The sequence below is a fragment of the Poeciliopsis prolifica genome, unplaced genomic scaffold, assembly GCF_027474105.1.
Source record: "Poeciliopsis prolifica strain line A6 unplaced genomic scaffold, Auburn_PproV2 SCAFFOLD004, whole genome shotgun sequence".
NCBI lineage: Eukaryota > Metazoa > Chordata > Actinopteri > Cyprinodontiformes > Poeciliidae > Poeciliopsis > Poeciliopsis prolifica.
The window spans coordinates 6,953,488-6,972,445 of NW_026562379.1; the positions used below are offsets into that span (position 1 = coordinate 6,953,488).

The 18,958-nt window shown below is 37.1% G+C and overlaps 1 protein-coding gene across 2 annotated transcripts in view; it reads right to left on the bottom strand.

Annotated features, from left to right (window-relative positions):
- Nucleotides 1–4,169: 4,169 nt before the first annotated feature.
- The window catches only part of LOC129359440 (calmodulin regulator protein PCP4-like), a 33,037-nt gene continuing 18,248 nt past the window's right edge, over nucleotides 4,170–18,958 (bottom strand). Inside the window, exons 1-2 of one of the 2 annotated variants that reach the window (XM_055029070.1) lie at nucleotides 12,546–12,606; nucleotides 4,170–4,803 (exon numbers count right to left, since the gene is read on the bottom strand). In XM_055029070.1, coding sequence (XP_054885045.1) covers nucleotides 4,673–4,803; nucleotides 12,546–12,606 — 192 coding nt within the window. In that variant the 3' untranslated portion in view covers nucleotides 4,170–4,672. Of the gene's footprint in view, nucleotides 4,804–12,545; nucleotides 12,607–18,958 lie in introns of those variants that run through there. The other variant, XR_008605895.1, reaches the window with a different exon arrangement.

An 18,958-nucleotide genomic window follows, 5' to 3' on the forward strand; every position in this document is an offset into this window, starting at 1 on the left:
GCTCAAATATTCACATGCACCTCCACCAATATGTAAATAAGTTGTACCTTACAACAACAAATGTTTTGTACCTATTTATAAGCTATTGACATACACATAATTTTGCGTAGATGTTTAACTCCAAAATGTATTATTACACCTTTTTTTCTATTTAATTATTGTTTTTAATAAGTTTATATGGCACTAGCACAGCAAATACACCAAGAGCCAAAGACTCCACTGGATTTGGATTGGCAGCTGCAAAATCTGCAGGTCTGTTAGTGAAGGATGGGAATGAGGTAAAAATAGCAGCTAGTTTCTGAGGTGGATTCACAAGGTCAGTGGAGCAGCAATGCTGCTGGAGGGTTGTGTTTCTAGGACTGCTTTCAGATTTGAAGATGAGAAATTAGACTCCATTTCTCTTGGTGAGAGACTGAGGTGGCAGAAATTGGAGACAAGCAGAGTGAGATTTTTACAATCTTCTTCAAAAATATTGGTTCAGCTTTGGTGTTAATGCTTATTAAATCTCTTTCTGCTGTTTATTCTCATCTTGTACTTCATGCTGTTGATTGACGGTGTGCTGCTGAGGAAGTGAAACCTCAAGCAGGCAGGATAAAGAACATCTCCACACATCAGTTTTCTAGTCTTTCACAAGACTTGAAATTTAACTTCTTGCCTCTTGTTAAAAAGGCTGTGATTCAAGAACTCACAACTTATAGCTTGTCCATTTATAAGACTCTGGAGGATCTCTGCAGCTCCTCCAGAGTTACTTGGGACTCCTGACTGAAGCTCTCCTTGGTCAAGTAGGTCGCTTTAATCAGAGAAAACAAATGTTCAAGGCAGCATAACTCAAACAAAAATTGTATTGTTTTATTTCCTTGCATATTGGACATAAAACCTGTAAATGGAAATATATTCCTAAACAATAAAGTGCCTTTGCTTATTTCAGAGCCAAGATGTTACTTAATTGTTTGTTTGGGTATTTGTATTCAATATTTCTCTCAGACTATATTGTTTATTGTAACAGAAATTACTTCATAAACTTTGTTTTTTCCCCCTCAACATTTACAACTTATGAAAATATAATTTTGCTTTGGCTAAAGCATATTTCATTGACATTTGGCCAGGGAGACCCCAGACAACAAATATGCATACCTAAACATTTAGCCAACTTTTTGAATCAGGGCAAATTTATTGCTTTGATCTGCACTGTAGCTTTTTCTGTTCTATATCATCAGTCAGTGCTGATTTCTTGAGACATTTAGCTTGAAAAACGCTGCCTTTCAAAACAAATTATGCAGAGGGGAGATCTTGATGTAGTGCACTGATAAAGCAGAGTCTAAGAGGTGAGGAGTCTAATTATGGGGACTCCAGTGGCAGCATCAGTCAGTCATAAGCACAGTAGGCTGTTATTTTTGACTATCGAAATCCCTCACTGCACACTCACAGACTCACTCGTTATTTAGCGCAAATCCATGCTGCTATTTGAGTGACAAGCTACTAATGACTAATGCAAGTTTAATGAATTAAACCTAGAGGAGTCATATATCTCTAAATCTAATGGGACCATTGAACCATAGCTCAAAAAAGACAAACAATACAATTGTAAGAACAAGAATAATGTTTGCCTAAACTAAAAGCCATTTATGTGTTTTTTTTACTAGATGCATTCATTTAACTGAATATATCTCCAAAACATTTATATGTGACCCAATGGCGAAAATGTCAGTTTTCATAAGAACACAGATGAATGATTACTATCTGTGTCCACACAGCGTGAAATTAATTGCTATAGCTGTCAGAACACAAATGAAACAGTAACATATGACAAAAAATACTGTATTCATTTTTCCTGACTAATGCACAGAAATCAACTAATAGAGTCTAACTAAAACACATCTAGCTGTTTCACCCACTACCTCCGGATATTAAAGATTTATTCTGCCATCTTCAGGGGAGAAATTCATCTCCATAGGCAGTACAGACAGCTCGGTACGTAATGACTTTCACAGTCCTGTTCTCAGTGCATGTGGAAATACGCTTACAGTGCATGCATCACCATGGTATTATCACCACAATGGCCTGCACAGCACATTCCTGCTATATGTGATCTCAGAAACACAAACAAAAGGCCCCTCTGTTGACTTCAGAAACCAACCTGTATTTTGTTTTTTGTTTTTTCCAAATTAGACAACTCTTTTTAGGTGTGAGTAATAAGCCGTAAAAACACTAAACACAGGGAGATGAAGACACAATGGACTGACTGAGCGGAGAGCAAAGAAGAGGAGCTTATTATGAGATCAGAACCAAATCTGCATATGTTTTTGAGATGATTCTAGCAGAGAACACTGACATAGTAACAAAAAGAGGAGTCTGCCATTCCTATGAGAGTAATCTTACCCTCTATGGACATTGAGACGTAGCAGGAGGCTTTTTAATAATAATTAGGTGGTGAAAACAAAGCAACCAAGTAAACAAACAAGAAACTCCACTGAGACTGCCTCTTCAAGGAGACCTTAAGTAAAAAGTCAAAGACATGGACACTTTTAAAGAACCGGGATTGCTTTACAAAACCAGCTTTGAGTTAATGGTTGATACAGTTTAGTTCCAATTATCCATCGTCCAACATCAAAAACTAGTCCAATCACTGCTTTTAGTAGAGATTATATTTCTATAGGTAAAATAATTTAACAGTGAATGTAGTAGAGTAATAGCTGATTGTGTGCAACTGAAACATTAATTGGAAGGAGCACCTTCCAACTTAAATGGACGAGGAATTGCCTCTGAAATGCTTGTTTCACAACCCAAACACACCAGTAAACGAGCAGCATCTGGATCACCAGCTCAAAAACAGACAAACTTCTGTTTTTGCAACAAAACAAGAAAAGAGATATAGAGGAATTGTGGAATCTTTTGAGGATGTACTTTCTTTTGTGCTTTTTAGACACCACAAACTGTCTGCCTGCAGATAACATAGAGCTTTGTGCTTTTCTGATCATTTTAATCCTCACAAGTTCACAAAGTTGATCTGAGGGATCAATTTCTTGTGGTTTAAAGGTTTATCACTGACCTAAATTAGCCCAGTCATGAACATGAATGTAGGGGAATCAGCTCAACTTCAAGTATTAAGTATATGTATGAAAAAAAAATAGAGTTTATACTCCTTCCACCTTTAGTGACATTTAGTTTAATTTAGAAAGAAAGGATACATGCACCTGTTTTCACTGGAAAGTAACATTTTTACTTGGACATCACAATGAAATTTCAGGAAATACTGGAAACTGCTTTTATCCAAGAAACATCATCAAATGATATTTTGTGTCCAGTGCTGTATTTGTTTGTGATGTTCACAGTTTCAATTATTTTCATATATTTTGATACCTTTATTCCTGAAAATTTTGCGTGAAAAGTAAATTATTCACTTCATCACATAACTTCCCATCTATGGAAATAAAAATCACACAAAAATGCTTATCGTCATCCAAACGAATCAAATCTCCGCTTGCAGAACACTTTGCTTGCTTACAAAACATTTTCTTCTTGCCTTTGGAACAAAAATGCACTGTCGTCTGGTAACTTCTCAGCCAAAAGAATGAAAGTGTTGTACTGGGTGTGTTTGTTTCCTTCAATGACGTCAGCTTTCTGCTCTATTGTACGCTAAATGTACGCCAGCAGTGTGCTACTGATCGCTAACAGCTACTGATCTGAGGCAGGAGTTTGTTTATTTAACCACAGAAAATGGATCAACAGATCCAACTGTGTTACAACATAGTCACAACATGTTATCTATTTATTGAGATCCCCCAGGTATACCCTCAAATTATGGCATAAAAAATTCCTCATACAAAACTAATAACCTCACTTAACTAATGTTTTTGGCTTTTTTAAAACTCATTAATTTCAATTTGAGAAGAGTGACTCCCTTCCAACCTCCCAGAGGTAAAATTTGACTTTCCAAAATTGATGGTGTCTAAGTTGTTGGGTGCTAAAAGCTGAGAGAAGCTCAGTGGGAATCTGCTGGTTGGCTTGACAAGCAGAAGGTCATCAAGCTGGCAAGTAAATAAACTCAACCAGCCTCATTCAGACAACTTTCTATTTTTAGTTTGATTATGAGAGCAGAGCGCTTGCAGCACACTGATAAAGCACACGCAGTTTGATGTGAAAGATTATAGTGTTTTTATGCACAGACACATTTTTCACACAGGTTTTATTTATTCAATGTACACTGACAGAGAGCTTTGACAGAACCATGCGGATAAGAAAAATGTTTCCGGGTGAAACAAAAAGCTCCTGGGCAGATTTCCTGAGAGCAAGCTTTAATACCAGCTCAGGAAACAGTCCTGGGTACAGAACAGGAAGGACTAGCATAGGTAAGACTACCAGGATAAGTACAAAAACATAGAGAACTTATATAAGGAACATGATCAGCAGGACAGAAATCCAAATCTTTAACCTTTTTTCCCGTATCTATTGATACAGCAGTCAAAATAATAAATTATAGCAATTATAATGACAGGATAATGAGAATTCACAGACATAGTCATAAGATTAACAGGCTATAGCATTCCCTTCCCCACCCAAGCCTTTCACAACCCCTACATTTTCAACAGGTATGAATTTGTTTACATGCAAATGTCACACCAGCGTCAAAGTGCCATCGCTTCAACATGGCGAAAGATCGACGTAACGCTCACTAGGACTTCTCATCACGCTTCTTCTTCTGGAACTTCCTGAACTGGGACTGGATGGTGACCGCTGCCTTTTCGGTCTCTGGGGCATCCATATCAATGTCAAAATCCTCTGGGATCTCTGCCTTGGACTCTTCTGGACAGAGGAAAACAGAGTAAATGGTTGAGTGAAGAATTTAGTTATTTTTTTATTTATGAAATTCCTAAAAGCAATTCTCAAGTTACTGATGGTAAAGATGACCAAATGTTTTTCTTTTGAGGTTAAATGTCTTAACAATAGCTGAAAGTTGTTTATCTGCTGTGATGACTATGCAGGACTGCTGGAAAAAGTTGTCTTTTTTTATGAACAATTTACAGCCATAAAGATATAATGTACAGAGCTTTATAAAAAACATTTATATTTGTAAGAATGAAATATATACTCTTTTAAGCTTTATTGGATCAGGTGAGTAGAAAATAAAACTTGTAGTGTACATGTCAGAACAGACATAATTTTTAAAAAATATTTCTTAAAGTAGTGGAGCAGGGCAGATCAGTACTCTGCGAGAGCATGACAAGGTAATGTTAACTTCAGATAGAGAGTCAATAGCGACCGATGCTCTACAAAATTAACTTGCTAATTGCTCCTGTTGAATCAGACAACAATGCTATTTTTGTGCCTTTGCAGATCAACTTATTATTTCTCAACACAGCATTGTGGGTTTTCGTACATTATATTTCTTTCTCTTTATGCTTAGAAGAAAATATTGATCTGGTGGAGTCTGATCTGTGGAGGTTTCTGTAGACAACCACATGACAGGCGAGTCCAAAAGCAGAGAGGAGACTCATGTATCGACTGTGCAGCTAATCTCCAGGTTCTCTTGAGGCTGAGTCTGAGTACCTGTCTCTTGCAGCTAAAGGAGGAAGCACTAACTGCTGTGTCAAGGCGATCTTTGAATCCTGCATTAATTGATATTGAATTTTCCAATCCTCTGATGCCTGCTGTTTTCATCCCTGTGGTTTTAGCAGCATTTTACACTGGTGCCCTTTTCTGTCACCAGTGTGAAATGCAGTCATGCTGTTAATCTTTATTTGATAAATTGCAGGGTTTTTTTACTTCAAAAAGTTTGTCATAGTTGAGAGCAAAGACAATGGTCAAACTGGCCGCTGTCCTCTGAGAAGTTGAACTTCTTCTCCAGTGTCAAGTCTGTTTTAGTCTCTGCCAAAGTTTCTTCCAGGACTCTTCCAGGTTGATCCATCTTTACATCAACCCACAGCAGCTTCCTCATCCCTTATTAAAACAGTATGATGATGCTAACACCATGTGTCACCATGTGCATGGTGTGTTCACCATCCAATATGCAGACTCAGTTTTTACTCCCAGAGAACTTTTTCTGCCGTGGACTGGATGAATTGTTTTACTTCCTGTTAAACAATGGTCATAGCTAGAAATTAGAGACCAGGCCTGAAATCTGAGTGTAGTGATGGACTCAGACCTGAACTTTAGACACACATGAAGACAATTACAAAGTTGGTCTTCTATCACCTGAAGAACATTTCTTGGGTTAAAGGACTAATGTTATTTTCAGTCAAATGGATTATTGCAACAGTGTCTTCACAGATCTGCTTAAAAAGTCAAGCATAGTAAATGAAATAGATTTTTACTAGCATTAATTTGTCAAAAAAAAAATCCATTTACTTCACAATTATCAGCTACCTGGTGTTGGTCTTTTGAATAAAAATCCCAATAAATTATACTGGTGTTGATAGCAGTATTGTGGCAAAATATTGAGAAAGGTTAAAGCAATATGGATACTTTTGCAAGGCATTGCATGACTCACTCTAAATTGAAAGGTTTCAAGCTGAAATTTTACAAATTAAACATTTGATGCCTAATCAGCCAGTGGAAAGAACAAGTCCAATAAATCATCTCTGATGTGGTTCCTGCACTGTGTAAAGACAAATGTTGGTCTTATGTCAACCAAATGACCTCAGACATTTGTTATTCCTTATTATATGAGTTTATTAATAAAATGAAAAGTTCACACAGTCAATTCTTGTTTACCAGCGTTTAAGTTTGCGCTGTGTGTTTGTTTAGTTACTGCAAACTAATGAGGTCATTGTTTTAGGATTCAGGCATGAGTCTGCCAACCATTATCTTGATTAAAATCTTTCAGACCTGGGGTAAGATTTCCATCCCTCTTTAAGACTGAGGGCAGAAACTGAATGTGACAATGATGGATGATTCTCAGTTTGAGGATTTGCCTCCTCATCATGCACAAACACAATGAATTATCAGGCCTATTACCTTTGGCAGCACTTTGAGTGTGACTGTCTTAAACAAATGGCAAGCAATAGCTGCTGCAGAGGTGTCAGAGCAGATCATCGCATCTGTTCTTTCAGCAGAGGACCAAAATAATTTATTGTGTGTTGTGCCTTTTAGAATTAACCGCTTGCAAGGGAGACTGACTTCTTTTAAAAAACGAGTTGATGGCTCACTGCTAAATTATGTGTTCACAAGTCATGTAATGTGACATGTGTTACTTTTGCTTTTACATGTAATGGCAACAGTAGGGAGAGGGGCTTTTAACAAATGTATATCATCCTAATATTGAATAACCAACGGATGAATTTGAGGGTCGAGAAATTAGAAATCTAAACATTAGCTTCTCTTTTGTATTTTGAACACGAGGTATTGCCTCCCTGAAGTCCTTATTGTTGGCTAAGACTGAAACCAGACTCAAAGCTAGAGCAGTGGTTCACTCCAGCACCACTTGTACCAAAAAGGAGAATTACACAAACCAAATATTGATCAAGTTGCATTTGACTTGTGATGGAAGTCTGAACGAGAACAGAAAATGATGTCACCGGCAAGTTGGAAGGATTCCACTTACAATTAGCAAGTTGATCAATTCCTTAATTTTGTTAAAGATCTTGTTAATATATTATGCAAACTCTGTCTCCCTATTTTAAAGAGATCTACACCACCGGAGAAGCTAACAATGTGTGAGCTAGCTACCTATCAGCCAAATGTTCCCCAGTCACTTCTGGAGGATTCCTATTGTACTTTTGACTAGGAACTTAGAAGTTATTTCTGTCTCTGAGCTAATTTATCACATAGTGAACAAATATACACAAATATTTCCATTTTCTACCAGCTTACTTGTATTAGGTAGCCATGTACTGAATGGATTACATTCCGTGGAGTGGAAATGCAAACAGTATGAATTGGGTGTCACTGTAAATTAAATGCAACAATAAAATATTGTTTTCAAAAATATTTTACAAGTAATTTGATTTGCATGTATCTAGTCTCCTTTTCTCTGCTACAGTGCAAATAAACTGGGTTTAATAGGCAAATATTCCCATAAGCACATAGAGTTCCTCTGTGACTAATTTATTCTCAACATGTCAGGTCTCAGAGATTTGACATTGAACAATAAAAATGGATTTTTCAATAGTTTTCAATGTGAGATCCTCATTATTGTGTCTGATTATATGGGCAAATGGTTCTGTAGATCCAAAAGTATCTCTATTGACATAGTATATTTACAAAGGGTTATGTTTGCCTACATTCATGCAATGCGCCTGTTGGCGTATTTTTGTCTCGCGTTGAATGCCAGTGTGTGTGTGAAAATAAATTTTATCTGCCCCAAGGTCTTGAAACACCAGAGGAGAGTCAAAGCAAGGGAAACCACAGTGATCAATACACATACACATGAGGGGATAGTTGTGCATTGATTGGCACGGTGAGTTTTTTTTTAGGTCAACTTTCAAAGACTTTTGGCAAGAACGTATATGTGTAACCTACTTGCGAATGGAATAGTAAAACTATAAAAAAAAGAAACAGGAAAGCGTGGGAGATTTAACGACCTGCAGAGGGAATATGAGCTTTTAGCTTTCTACAACATTCAAAAGCTTAACACAGAAGTAATTTACTCACAATTTATGACAAAATAAGAATAATTCACTTCAGCAATAATTTGGAACGGCAAGGCTAATTAAAAACTGTAAAGAAAATAGGTCATCATCACTTTGGGAGCACGTCCAATGCTAATTAAAAAAAAAAAGATGACTTTGATCTCTGAGGTGAGCCTATTTGAAATTATGCCTTTGCCTTTTTGAAATGGTGTGGAAGGTGGTGTTGATGTAGCACTTTTTACGTGGTTCTGTTTACATAGAACAGAACCATATGCTATCACAGGTAGAAATTGATTTTTAAGAACAAGCTCAGAATCCAGTTGTGTCATTCAATATTGCCGTCAATATGGGTGCTGTCAGGAAGTGTCCTTGTCTTGTGCATTAAAACAGTTATCAGTAAGAGACCGGATATGAAAGAGGATTATTTTAGTTTGACATTGTGTCTATGTCTGACACTGAATTTAATTTAAAACTCCTCTCATGCCATTTTCTGCTATGAGTGCTGACATATTTAAACGAACACGTGGGAATGAAAGGGAAGTCCTGTTCTGTCTGTAAAGTATGCGTGTAACCTCATTCTAAATACTGCTTGTCTTTTAGGATCTGTGGTGTAGAATTTGTAATGCTTGTCAGTGAGAGAATGGAATACATCATACTGTTACCTAAAAAATGAGCTACAAGTACATTAATCATCAGGAGAAAAAAAGTGAACACCATCAGTTTGAAGCATCCTGCATGTGATGCATGCAGGATGCATACATCACAGGAAACACCTTTGCAAAGTGTAGTGGAGAGATGATCTTATCACCCAAAACTGTGCTAAATAAATGTACAACCTCCTCATACTGTTATAAATTACCCTGTAATTGGACAATTCATAGTTTTTTAATAACTTAGCATCCAAACTGCAGCTCCCAGGTTTCATCTCAGATTGTTTTGTAGATTTTGCATTTTGTATTCAGGTAAGGAAAAGCACCAAAGTGAATAAAAACTTTTATCAAATTCCATCAACGTGCTACAAATTTGTACTTGTTCAATTATTTTTTACAACAAGCAGTTCTCCTTCCTGCATCAACCAATCTTTCTGTTACTGCTGACATGAGGTAAAAAGCCATTGCTGCATCGCTGAAAAGCACTGCTGTATGCATTTATATTTACCCAGTTTAAAATGAGTTCCCATGAATATGGACACATTTGTTTGAAATCGTCCTTGAGCAAGAGAGAGCATTTCTCTGAAGACTGTGCTGTGCTCAGTGCTCAGGGATGCAGAGTGGGCGAACGTCAATAGCTGAGTTTTTCCCACCTCCCTCACTTTCAGAGTGTGCGCTTTGTGTATCTCTGGGAAAGCACTTTTTACAGGCTACAAATTAATTTTCAAGGTCACACCGCAGAGAAATACTTTGTGTTTATGTGAGTGAACTGCAAGGTACACATCTCGCTATTATTATTCCGTATTAAGTGAGCAGAAAAGAGACATGCATTGTGTAGTCAGGGAAAAATTGGTCCCCTGCATCCCACCGTCTGAACCTCTTCTGATAATGTGGATCCAATTAATTGCTGTAGCAACGTGGTGACTCTTTAATAGGATTCGAACATGGTTAGTTGCAGAATAAGTTCATGCACACTTGCCGTCTTTTCATTCAGCACTGTCCACAATACAATTTCAAGAGTTTTGTTGAATTTTACTGTAAAATTTAGGTTCGGTTAAAAAAAAATGAAAAACTTTCCAAAACATAGGAAGAGGCAGAGTATGTATGTTAGCTTGTGGTATGCTGATGGAGTTCCGCTCATCCTACTCTTCATTCTTTTACCCTATTGAGGATTTTTTTCCTCTCAGCATGGAGATGGAAAGCATAAGAAGACAACACTTCATGTACAGTTTTCATTTTGGGGAGATTTTATGTTCAAATTTCTACTTTTGTTTTATTTCATTCTTTGTGCTCTATTGTGCTGGCTTTCTCTTTCTGCGTCACAATGGCAGGGTTTGTCAATAAATTACAGTAAAAGTGTAAATGTGAATCATGTACAATATTTTGCATTGATCTCCCACAATTACAGTTTATAATACATCAAAACCTTAAACAGTTTAAAACGGTAATGCACTTACTGTTTTGCAAATGCCAAAAATGATCAAGAAATGCACCAAAGTAACTGAGGAAAAACTGCAAATGAACTGAAACTCTTGTAGCTGGTAACTCACAATTGTCCTATAAAGTTATTATAGTAAGTTGTTAATACCTTGTCCACATATCTGACCTATTGTCATCCTTATACCGTCCTCACTATTGGAATCCCTGGTTCTGCTACAGTTATGCTTACGTCCCTAAAGAATGGTGAAGTATTGCTGAGTCAGGGTGGCACATCAAATTACAGTCATGATTTAAGGGAGGTGAAAGCAGAGAGGATATTACTTTTCTCGTTGAAGACTTTATTTGCTTTGCTGTGATAAGTTTAATGACAGCGGCTCAAGAATAAACATGATTTGCAACGCACTTGGCACATGAAGCAGATCTTTATTTCCCCCAGGACCAAACTGACACCAGCTGTCTATCGGTGTGGAGGGAGGTAAGGCAATCACGGCAGAGATGTGATCAGAGAAGTTGATGGCCATTACAACTTTGTCTCCTGATGCCTGGAGTCTCAGCATTAAAATGTAAATTCAGCTGCTGTATTTTGAAGAGACAAGAATGGATGCTTTTGTGGATTTTTACAGATTTTTATGAATATCCAGCACAAGTTTGGCCATTGTTCTGTTGCAAGAATTTATTGGGATCAAACATGCCTGACGATGTTTGAAATGTGATCACACTTAAAGGAGATTTTAGCTTTGGAAAACTGAGCAGTAAATGTTCAGTGTTTTTGTTGTTATTATTATATTATATATTTAATCATTGCATTCTCTTTGTTTTACTTATCTGGTATTTAGTGCTACTTCTTTACTATATTTTCATTTGCTCATTTGGTTTATTTTGCTAGGAATTATTTTGAAATAATTGATTGACGTGAATTTAACATTTACTTATGTGTTGCTGTTGATCTACATTTCCAGACATAGAATGGTTTAGAAAAATGGACATATAGATGACTGAAGTGGAAGCTGACACATGAGACTTCATTGCATGTGAAAAGGTTAAAGTTTATGGGTGGTTTCCCATCCTGAGGGGAGAACTGGATGCAGAAGATAATGCATTGTTCTGTGTTTGTTCCAGAACTGAAGAGACCACCTTCCCTACACATGTATAGACATGTGAAGAAGAATAACTAAGGGGAGCATCTCTGTGTTAGAAGTTTGATGACATATGTACTGTATCTCATTGTGCTCTTCTTGATCAAGCAAAGCATTGAAATGAACATTTGTGAGTTTTCTTCTGACTGGATTCTTCGTTAATTAATAATTGTCCTAACAGGTTTCAATAAGTGTACATAAATATTCTTCAAGAAAGATTGGTCACTCGTGATCACTGAAGTATTTTGCTCAAGAAAAACAACAGCAGAACTCAGAGCTACAGTGACAGTAAGAGCATTTCCTCACATTATGCAGTCAAAGCTCCTGGCTGGAAAATGTCTCATTAATGCTGCATATTTACTAACCACTTACTTACAATAAGCTTAAGTGTCCATCAGCTCTCAGTGACCATTTCATCTGTGAATATAATCACACTGTTTCATGCATGTCCTCAATTCTACCTAAAAATCACATGACATCGCAAAGTCTCATAACACAGTGAGTGGATCTGAGAGGAAATCCTGAGGTGTGGGTGTGTTTGTGTGCATTTCAGCCCCAGTTAGCATCATTTGTTAAGAGTCTGTTGAAGCCTGGATTAAAGACATATTAGCTGTGACATTCAGTCTACAGAGTGCTACTTTGGTTCTTCCCTTTGCTTTGTTTCCGCTATATTAAGGCATACCATTGTTCATTTCTTAGTTTTTAAAGGAAAAAAGAATCTAAAAGGTTTCATTATGTGTTTTTCGTTTTACCTTTTCCCCCAGAGGTCTTGTTGTTGCCAGTAGCAGGCCCGGATCCTTGTCTCTGCAACATAAAACAAGAGACAGGTTACAACAGAACATTCCTATCCATTATTCTCTAGAACATATGGAAATGTATTCCCTTAAGCTGCTGTCACTCTGCTTCCTGTCTTACCATGAGTGCCAGTGAATTAGAAAACATGCCACAAGGGCTAATTAAAGGCAAATTTGCAAAATAAAGTTCTGTTGTATTTGTAATATGTTTGATCCGTTTCATGTGCTTCTCTACTGAGTTGTGCTTGTGTACTGGGATTATGTTTTGCTGCATCTGTACATTACAGGATGTTACAGTCTAGAAAAAAAGAATGGCTTCTTAAGAAAGTAGTATAAGTAACTTTGATTTTCAGTTTCAAGCATCCTGCATGCTGAAGTGAATAAACTCTCTTGATAGCACGTGATGTGTGGGATTAAATGATACGATTGGGCTATTGCCGAATATATTTGCTGCAGTTGTGCTAAATCCAGTGGCACAAACATGCAGTATTTATTCTGTGTAAAAGTTACAGTGATGCAAAACCTTTTGACTTGCCAAAAGCAACAATAACAGTGAAGATTTACTCATAATCACATTATTTATGCAGCAGTCTCAACTCCATAGTAAAATGATACCTGAGTGTTTGTTTTTCAGGGATTTTCTAACTTCCTGCATCACTGAATGAAAAGCAGATATAGAGTACTTGTATTAAGCTTCTAATCAAAACCAGAAGGTGACGTGCCACGGCTCTTTGCGCTACAGTGACTACTTGGACCTCATGACTGTTCTGACGTCTACTATGGACTGAGCTGCTATTCCTTCAGAGGCCTATGCTAAGATGAGCTCCAGCAGGCTCAGGGTCATTTGACAGTACAAAGGTACAAGTACAGCACAGTAACCAGGAATGACAAGAGGTTTTGTCCCTTGCACTGACCTGTCACACTACCAAACTTATAAGAGCACTGACATAAATAAATAACTTTTTTAGTTCTAAATTGCCACAGGGCAGAATCACAAGCAACATTCATGCTTTTAGTACCACGTTTTATTGTATTGTTGATATTTTTGGAGTGCAACACAGCTGGTGTTAGATGAATGCATTGAGTGCTGACAAAGAGGTTAAGATGTAGCGAAATGCCGTCTGAAGGCCAAAGCCCAGTAATCTGTGTGGTTATGAGTTTGTGTGTGTGAGGATTTATGCAGCTTATAAAGGCTTGTAACTACATGGTCACCAGATATTGACTACACTCATTAAAATTCCATCTACATCATAAGATAATGGGCTGGAAAATGGACCGCTGGTTATGAACAGGAAAACCACAGAATGTGCTGCAGCCTGAAGGACATAGTCAGCTATAGTGTGTACTCATTTCCTCCATAAATATACAGCTGTGATGCGATATAATTGTACATGTTCCCTGTTACCAGATATAATCATTATGTTTATATTCTAAACCCACAGCATTTATCTAAATGTCAACTACCATTGTTCAATGGCTATTTATTTACCCAAGCGCATTACCTGCATTCCAAGCTTTGTTGCTCTGGATTTTGTTTAATAAACTGCAAATGGGAACGGATCTCCAGAGAAATAACAACACAGACCAGCTGTGTAAATCTATCCAGTACTCACTTCTTTTAGAAAGAGTGCAATGTGATTTTAGTCAGTACACATTTAAAACGAAAGAACAGCAGTGAGCACAAAAAGGCTAGAAAGGTGAAGTATCAAAAAATTTTAGATACTATATTATTATCATAAATAGTTTTGTCTTAGGTGATGAATATCCCTTGTTTGCAAATATTTACACATCTACGTATATATTTGTTCAGATCTTTTGGATTTTGAAAGATTACATTAGCACAATAGTCATAAAAACAGAATGTATTACAGAAAGAAGTACTGCACAATATGAGCAGCTTAAAACTACATTTAATTATTCAGCTTTTAGTGTAAAGCACAGAGAAGACATGGATCTAATTATGAAAGTATAAAAGCATTGAAGCATGGAAGGAACAAGAAGAGGCTGGGAAAAAGTGATTTTTCAAATCACAGAACAAACATTAGTATGCATGAGAAGCTATATGCTACAGTACAAAAGGACTGGCTTAGACAAGTTTAGAGTTCAACATCCAGCAGTTTTTTTGGTGAACACAATAAGTTTTGATCAGCACTGCAACGACTGCAAATGTAGAAAAGAAAAGTCTTCAAGTCATGGAAAAAGGAAATGCAGAGATGCAATGATTTCTCAACTCACTAAAATAATTCTATTTAAAAAAATCCTCAAGGCAAAATCTCTTTGTCTCATTTCTTTATTTCATTTCAACTTCATTCTGTTCAACTGACTAATTTATTCTCTTTACTCTCTTCCTCATGTGTTTCACAGAGGACAGTTACTTTTGTTGTACAACACAATTTAATTAAATATCAAAAGTGTGTGTTGACGGGAATTAGACAGAGTTTAGCAGCTGGAAGGTCCGAAATCCCTTTTTTAAAACAATAAACTCACCACACACCGGCTCTGTTTGGTATGGACTGCTGTGCTGAATAAACAAGACTTAAAGCTAACTATTTTTTCGCATAAGTAATATGTTTCAAATTTAAAGGTTTGTCTTTTATTATATGGTCTTCTCTGTGGTGTATTTTAAAAATTATATTTAAAATGACACTTTTCAGAATAATTTAAATCTGAATGATGAAAGCTGTTGTCTATGGTAGCAGACTCTTTGTGCAACCGTTGTAATGAGATTTCAGTTTGGCTGCAGTTGTGCTGGAAAACTTATGTGTGCTTTAAAAATTAAGGCAGAATTATCTGAGTCCCTTAATTGTGAACATGTTTTATTACCAGATGGTTGATAATTTTTAGCTTCAGTTTATGTATGCAGCCTGGGTGAGAGCTTTCTATTGAGAAGGAGGGTGAAGACAGCAGAGAAGGATTATTACAACCCTCTGCAGCTAAGATGTAGAATAATAAAGAGCCGTGGTGGGAAGATGAATGACCAGAATTATTTCTTTGACTATATTCTCTGGTCTGGTGAAAAAAAAAAGAATTAAAGATGGAGGGAGAGTTTGCTGGAGTAATGAGGGTTTGCTTCCTGCCCTGCGTTTTTCTGCCCTGTGTTTTTCTGTTGGTTGTCACTGTGTGTTCTCAAAAATTACTGAGACAGAACACAAGACACAGGCACTTTACACTTACAGCACACCTGTCAAGTTTTGGATTTGAGAGTACAGGAAGTGTTGCCATCCGGGGGCAGAAAAAATAAGGTAAGAGTATGGGTGGGGGGTTGGAGAACTCAGCGGGGATGGGGGTAATGAACGATAGTGTCCCAGCCAAAATGGGAGAAAATGGGAGACTGGATAGGTGTGTCAGTATCAAAAAACGTTAACCTATAAAATCCCAGGAAAATGCATTGTTGATTTTAATATGAAAAAAACATATATGTTTACAAGTATGAATACTATTTAAGCCACTGTATATCAAAGAAACAAAATTGCAGAGAGTTTGACAAATTTAATTTCAGCCAAAAAATGTGAAAATCTGAGTGTTTCTTACACACTTTTTCAAATGTTGACAAAGGCTCAACATTTATTTAAAAAAAATCCTAGATGAATTTCCTAATAAAATCAATGTATGTGTATCTTCAGATTACAGAACCATCTGACTAAATCCATCTGTCCCACATAACATGCGGTACCAGTGTCTTTTTTTGGCCAATTGTTACGATCACCACCTGGCCAGAAAAAAATCCAGAGAATCACTGTGCAATATTGTACGTAATTCAATTACACCTTTTTATTACATTTTTACAATCTTCTTTGAACAAACCCAGGAGGAGGCAGCGGTAACAAGGCACAGTGAAAGAGAGGCAGGAAATTGTTTCATTTAGTTCGCGTGTATCTGTCTACCTCCTGGGGGATTTAGCTCCAGTAACTTTCATCACAACCCTCTCACAGCTATTCACTTCCTTGTTCAAAGGTTTCCAATTTGGTCGTGTCAGAAGGGTTTTGCATGCTTTAATGGTGGAGGAGTCGAGGAGGCATCATGTTATGTGTCTTCTTTTCTGAGCTTCTCTCTCTGCATTATTAATCCAATGCTTTCAATGAATTTCAAACAGTACGAGCTACGCTTTGATGCTGCATGTGGAGAGGCATGTGTGGCAAGAGAGGCATGCTTGTTAGCTCAGAGCACAACACACTCACTTCTCCTGAGAAGAAGCATCTGAATTGGGGCGGCTCTTTGATGCACTTCTGAGTTTCTGAAAACTCATCACTCAAACTGTGTGAGAATGCCGTATATACATGCAACGCAGCAGAGGATATTTACTTGCCATGCTCATCAGAATGATACCGGATAGCTTTTTTTTTTTACATGTTTGTCAGTAGTACTCTGAAGGGGGACAACTTATCACATTTCTCTGTGCCGTGTCATTTTACAGTAACTCTGCTGAGCTTCCCTCCTGACAGCCTTCAGTTTTTGTATTGTTTCTAAAACCTCTAATCCAAGTTAAAAGACAGAAATCGAGTCTTTCCAGCAGTCCTCTCTAATGCCCATGAAATTAACTACGGAGGCGATGGTAGCTGTTCCTTCACAAAGCACCAACTTCTTTCCCAAAAAACCTGATGTGGTACAAGCAGCACAAAACCAGTCCAACTCTGCTTCACTGCACCAGCAGTACATGCATGTCTGGAGTCCTGCCGCTCATTTGCATTTATGTTTTCTTGAAGACCTTTAATATTGATGTAACATTGCAGCTTTCTTGAGTAAGATTAATTGCAAAGGCTGGATAGCTGCTTATTTTTTTGTAATAGAAGCCTTTTGATGGGTCCATAATGGGATTTACAAGCATGGACAACTTGATTTGAATTATACATTTAAAACCAGATGTTTTTCTACATCATATCAAAAGATAATGCCAGCGGAAATAGTGATAGAATGTTTTTGACAAAATTATTTTAAAGTCAGATCCAAAGGTTTCCTTAAATTTATTTAGTATTTGATGGATTTGGAATCATAGCTTAAACCAGATGTTATTATTTCACATGCTTCTTATTGTAGTTTGTGAAATAAAACAATAACCATAGTACAGATGGTTAACCATAGTACTGATGTAACTAAGTCAAGTTTGTCTCTCAAAGTTCCCCATTACAGCAATCTTTTTTTCTTTAAGTTAAAATGTTTCAATGTCTCCATTTAGGCATTTTAATTGATTTGTTCCAGTTTTAATTGTTGGTGTTCTTGTCATAATTTATATTTACCACTAAAAACATTAAAAATTACTTGACTGTATTTTGCTACTTTTGAACTACTGAGATATTTGAGTGACCCATCATTGGATCTTAATAGATAGAGGGCAGGATGCTTGGCAGTCCTGTGTCATTTTGATCAGCACAGCACCTTCCTTCTGCTTTGTGGAAACAACTTAATGTAGTCAAATTTAATGGAGGTTCTGACACTTTTTGGTTAAAAAAAAAAAAAAAAAACTGATTCCTCTGAGTAAGTGCAGCTTAAAATGAGTCATTTCATTTTCTCCAGTTCCTTCCAGGAAGCAAGTTGCTGCATTGGAAAGCTGATTGCATTAAATCATTAACTTTCCAGATAGGACTTTCCAGACATGTGGTATCAGAAAGACAGAGAAGAGCCGGGCACAAAATGAGCTTCCTCCTACAGCAACCAATAATGAACAACATGATAAAAAAAAAACTGATTCAGATATAAACTTTATTTATGTAGACGAGCTATTCTGAGACTCAATATCTCATTCTAACCTCCAGTCATTCCATACATTTACAGAAAAACATCACATGGTTTAAAACAGCATACTCTGCTCATACCAAGACTGGCTCTGCTGGAGGTCTCTTCCTGCTAAAGGGTCTTTTTTTTTCTCTCTCTACTGTCGCAACATGCAGGCTGTTTATGAGGAATCGGTGCAAAGTCACCAACACAATGCAAGTGATTGTGTACAGTTGCCACATGATCATCCAGGAGAAATGAATGCTGCAAGTCAGTGACTCCATTTATGCTGAGAGTTTCCTGAGATAGAAAACTTTTTCACCAATTTGAATAATTACCTGCACTTGACTGTCTGTGTGGTGACTGACCATTTGTTGAGCTTCTCCAGAAGAGGATCTCTTGGAGTGAAGCAGTCATACTAATTGGAAACACCTGACTTCACTCTTCTCTGTATGAAGGCTGAGGTGCTGAGCGGTGCTCAGGTGGATAATGGGTCTATCCCTCCCTTCTCTTCCTGTGTTCGTCCTCCTCTGTTTTTCTTGGTTCATTTTGGATTTGTCCAGTTTATTAAATGTAATATTTATTCCAATGACTCATTCAATTGAACTTTTTTGTTGTTTTCTAGAAAATAAACACTTATAAATGATCATTTTATCTCCATT